General features: G+C 29.6%; 1 protein-coding gene across 1 annotated transcript; it reads left to right on the forward strand.

The window, feature by feature from the left end:
- Window positions 1-249: 249 nt before the first annotated feature.
- On the forward strand, window positions 250-2,054 carry LOAG_12117 (hypothetical protein; the record flags this gene model as incomplete). Its single annotated transcript, XM_003147631.1, has 3 exons — window positions 250-375; window positions 888-972; window positions 1,720-2,054. The coding sequence occupies 3 exons, from the start codon at window positions 250-252 to the stop codon at window positions 2,052-2,054; spliced, it is 546 nt and encodes a 181-aa protein (XP_003147679.1).
- Between the last annotated feature and the right edge of the window lie 3,578 nt (window positions 2,055-5,632).

Raw genomic sequence — 5,632 nt, forward strand, 5'->3', positions numbered from 1 at the left:
TTCTTCTTTTTTGTTCTCTCTCTCTCTCTCTCTCTCTCTTTGTCTCTCTTCCTCTTCCTCTCTTTGTTGGTTAAAAAAAAAGGAAAATGTATGGGAAAAATGTTAAAAAGAACATATGTGTGTACGTATATGCATGTGTGTATGTGTGCGTGCATATGTGTGCACGGTTGTTGTTGACCTCCGATTTGGTGTGCACTTTTTATCAGCTGCATAAAATTTTCGATCAAGGAATGGTTGAAATTACCAGGGATGGACATGATGTGTCCACCGATTACCGGAAAGGTTGGAAGTAATCAGGTTAGAGTTATCTTCATGAAATTGTGTAATAAGTTTTACTCGATTATAGATGAATGGAATACGATGAATGCTTCTCCGGTACGCTCTCAGTAATCGGCTAAAAGAAGGGCATGACTAACTTCACTTATGGTGTGTTATGTTAGAGCTGATAGACCATAGGTTAAATTGGTTATGGTATTTATTCGTGAATTTTTGGGACGGGATAGTATGGTGTAAAATATGAATGGAGGGATGTTTAGTAAATGAATCATTCTCCGATATATTAGGTATGATCATTGATTTTATTTGAACATATGTGTGTAAGCGTTTCTCTGATTGTAAATCAAAATAGTATTTAGTTAGCCAGCTAAATAATTGTCTTTCTCACGCTTATTTCATTTTGCGCTAGCAACACACCCACACACATCAATCAACGCAAAAATTGGCAGATTTACAGTAGTTTTACTTTGTTATTTATGGCAACGATTAGCTGAACCAATGGGAAATGACGATAAATTTTAGCAAAACGTTCCGTTGGCAAGCGTTAGGAATTGAAAAAAAAAAAAGGAAGAGAAAAAGGCGTATGATAGCTGAAATTGTGAAATTTTTAGTATATCCAGGAGGAAGTGTTTTTTAAATGCGAATTTGCTAGTCAGGATGATTTTGCAATTCCGGAAACATGGCTGAGCTTGAACCGTCAGTGGTCTTGTGATTCGTTGAGGAAATTTTGAATCGAATCACAGCCAACTGGTGGTTCAGCTTGTCGTGTTTTTACGATCATATAAAGCAATTTTCGGTCTTCTTTCTTTTCCTTTTTTGGAATAATGGTTCCCTTTGAATAAAGTTGTTACGGTAAAGGATATATCTGTCAAATTGTCAGGAATCTTCAGGGATTTCATAATACTACATGAATTCATTACAGTTATCAAAAAATGAAATCTTACACTAACCGTAATTTTTTTAGCAAATCTCGTGAGCCGTATCGGCTTTGTGGTACATTGTAATTGAAATATGCATCACAGCACGATTCGGCCCGCGAAATGTGATTTTTATTTTTGATTATCTGCAAACCAGTCATTTCTCCTCATCTGAACTGAAATTTCCTTTTACACCATACTGAAATATTTCGAAAAATCAAGCCCTACACGAAATGTAAGCCTTACCGGAATACTGTACCGGAGTACTGTAATAGATTTTGATCTAAAGTGTGGGAGTAGTGGACTGGATTTTGTCCAAAGCGTTCAAATACAGCTTTGGCACCATTCAGACCACTACACCTAGTTACACTTCCTGATATCTCTAATTTGACGATTTGTTGAAAATGCATAAAGTTACAAGATGATTAAGTCACGATGCCTTGTGATGGTTTAGATTTATTTCTCAGATTTTTTTTTCCCAGTGACCTCCTGAATTTGTTATAATAATGAATCGCAAAATTTATAGTCATATGTTTAAATAATATAATTTTTCCCGCTTTTTATCAATTCGGAAAAGATCATATCCTGAATGGATATACTTTATCACAGTTCTCAACTGAACAATTTCACGCCGTATATTGGAAATTTCCGACAACTTCTGACCTTACTATTTTGCAAAATGTATCATCATCATCAGTTATATCCTTGACCTTATCGAGTCGTTTAGTTGAAGAGGTCAATTTACAATTGTATATGACCTTGCAAATTATTTATTACTTGTGTCCTGGCTTGGTACCACAAACTTCAATTTTGAATTCTTCAACTCCTTGGATTGTTTCACATGGTATACTTGCTTGTTAATTACTAGGAATTCGTCCTTTACCGTTTCCTTCCATATTTTATGTCTCATCGTTGTTAATTCTATAACAATTGAGAAAATGAAATAATATTAAATTATACAGATCGAATGGAAGGGGAGGGGAGGGGGGGGGGCGAAGATATTGATGTGATAAAATTGGGGTTAGTTTTTTGATGGAAAATTTTGCATTTGATTGGTACTATCAACCTTAAACACAGGTATGCACATGTATAAGCAAGGTACCTATCACCGATTGGTATCAAGAATGTGTTATTCAAGGTTTTTTTTTTTTATTTTTTTTTAGAGGAATGCAATCAGTATTTTCCATCTTATCTATTGCTTCTTCCCATAATTTGCATGCATAATAATATCAATCTTTTATAATTTGGTAATACATCGATCTATCGATATATGATACATCGATCACCGTTAATATGATACATCGATCATCATCGGTATTACATTTTGGAAATGCCAAAACGTACATTTAGTACATTTATAAATTTCGTTATAACGATGGTAATTAATAAGGTGAAAAAAAGGGATTGATGCTAATTAGTGGTAATAATAACAGTAGTAATAAACTTAAATAAGAATATGAAAGGGAAATTATTGGGAATACTAAACTTTTTGTAAATAATTTACTGGAAATCATTGGGCATAAAATTGTTGTGTAATTGTAATTGATAATGGATTTCATATTTTCAATTTTTAGCAGTTCAATTAAAAATATAAACAAATACCTAATTTCTAATACCTGACTTATACTTTTTTTATGTCACTTTTATAGCATTTCGAATTCCAATTTTTATTGCTATCAATTTGAAGATGTCCATCATGTTTGAGGAATTTTGCTTTGGTATAATATTTTAAATGGTGAATATAAGGATGATGCAAATAATCAGAGACGATGAAGATGGATAATTGATACATTTAATCAAGTCATAAATTTATGCTTCAACAAACCGATTGAAATATTTTTGTATGTAAGGAACATCTATCATTATTATGCAATCATAAAGGTACAACTTGGCTAGTCACAATATGTGATTATTAACAATATTATCAACAGGAAAGGTACAATTTGGCTAGCCCAATATATATATATATTGTAGTTTAAATAGGCTGATGAAATATAGCTGAATAAATGGATAATTGGTGCATTTTTAATTATTCCTTGCATTCAAAAGAACATTTACTGTTGCTGTTTTTATTGTTATTGTTATTATTATTATCATTATTACTGTTATTATTATTGCTATTATTACTGTCATTGTTTTTATTATTATTGTTGAAATTATCATTGTTGTTGGCCTTAAAAATATAACTTAACTAATCAAAAAGGAAAAAAGAAGAATGGAAAATAGTTCAATAAAATATGAAAATATGTGGATATTATTGCAAGCAATCATTTCCCAATGGAATGGTTGATCTATCATCAGAGCAGGTTAAAAGTATTAGAAAAGCCATCTTTTAATCATCTATAATATTTTATCAGCAATTAATTTGAATGAAAGAAATATAATTCAATCATTCCTCTTTCAAAACTAAAATATTCAACCTCCAACTATTATCGGGTATAGTGCGTGAAATACGTGGAAAGGTACGTGAAATTCTTAGCTATCGTAATGTATCGATGATACGAGAAATAGCAATAACAATCATTAGTTTATATTTAATTCCTCCGGTTTAATTAATTAAATTTTTGGTAGTATTTAGAGTTGTAATTATTGGAGAAAGGGAAAGTAGAAATGATCAAAAATATAAAAGAAGATAAATATTACTTATGATTTTTGCAAAATTATTGAAATCAATTAGACCATAATAAATTAGTTTTTATATCAATGATCGGCTTTTGACCTGATCGTTTAAATTGCTCTTCAAATTTTCGATAAACTATTGCACGGAATATTTCGTAGCATTGACCCTGAAAGTTATTGATATTAAAATATTAAACAAAACAAATAATCATTCTTCCAACAAATATCACTCATATAGCTGATATGATTAGGGTAAATCATTAAGTAAGCTTGTTCGTATATTGAGATTGATTGATAAGCAATCTAATTGTTTTTTATTTTTGTTAGCAAAGAAAAAAATTTTCCGAATTGAATAGCAAATAATGATAATGATGATGATAATGATAACTAACATCGATGATGATAAAATAGTAACAATTATGATTACAATACTACTGCAGTATTAAGGATGATGATGATGATGATGATTTAATAACTTGTTATCAATATCAGCTTGGTAAGAAGTTATCATTCCGAATATTTATTTTAATGTAAACTTTTCCGGATGATTTATCCAACAAAAAATATTATTTGTTCAGATTCAAATAGAACATTTTCCTCTCCCTCTCATATTATCATTATATTTTCTGAATTGATTGATAATCATACTATTATCGGAAGGCTAACATGATGTATATGTATGTAATATATATGTAGTACTTCTGATTTTATATCAGTAAAAATTTGAAAGGATAAATTATGAAGCAATTAGTTGGGAAAGTAAAAAAAGAAAAAAAAGTTTTGAAAATTTTCCGATTTTTTTTTCTGAGTTAATTATTTTCAACCGAATTCGTTGTTAAATTTTATAGTCTTTTAGCGTTAAAATTGTTAGTTTCACTTTTGTTTAAATTTAATTTCTTTTTTTCTCTTTGTTCTTTGATCTGATAATTCCTCAATTTCCGATTGATTTAATTAATTTTTTTTTTTTTTTTTTTTTTTAGGAGAAATGCAAATAGAGGAATAATGTAGTTTTAGATAAGTTAATAAATTTAGTCAAAAATTACGTACGGTTTATTTGCCCTCATAAATTTCTATTTAAATTTTTCCTAAATAGATTGATTCGATTCAATGATGATAGTGATGATAATGATAATGACAAGAACAACTAAAATTAATGATGATAATGATGATGGTAATGGTAACAACAACTGATATCAATGATGATAATGATGATGGTAATATGATAACAATACTATACTAGTAATAAAGATGATGATAATGATGATGATGACGATGATTTGTATTGACAGCTGCGCATATTTGTTCAGTTGCTGCGCAATTGCTAAAGCTGATTTGACAAAGAAAAAAAAAAAGGCGAAAAAGAGGACGAAATAGAAAAGGAAGAAGCATTTGTCCACCGATGACAAATATAAATGTTACAAAAGTTGACAATTTTATTCCCCGCCAAAAGCTATCGTTGCATAACTTTTGGCGCGTATTAGAATTGTCAACTTTTCTCAGTAATTTCATAGTCGATATATCAATTAATTTCAATATGTTTGAATCAAAATTCCACTTCTTCAGCTTATTTGAAATTAATTAATTAATTTGAGGTAGAAAGTTTTTCTTTCTCAAATAAGTTAAATCCTTTTTTCCCTATTTCGAGTAATTTCATTCGTTAAATTGTAAAATTTGAAATTGCAAAAAGGTATAATTTGTTAAATATCAAAAATTTGAGATTTAAATTTGTTATCAAAAATTTGACGATTGTTACATCTTTAAATGATGTAAAATGAGACAAAAATGAGACGAACAAAAGAAGATAGGGAAGAAAAGAAAAA

This window comes from Loa loa (genome assembly GCF_000183805.2).
Source record: "Loa loa unplaced genomic scaffold supercont3.297, whole genome shotgun sequence".
Classification (NCBI taxonomy): Eukaryota; Metazoa; Nematoda; class Chromadorea; order Rhabditida; family Onchocercidae; genus Loa; species Loa loa.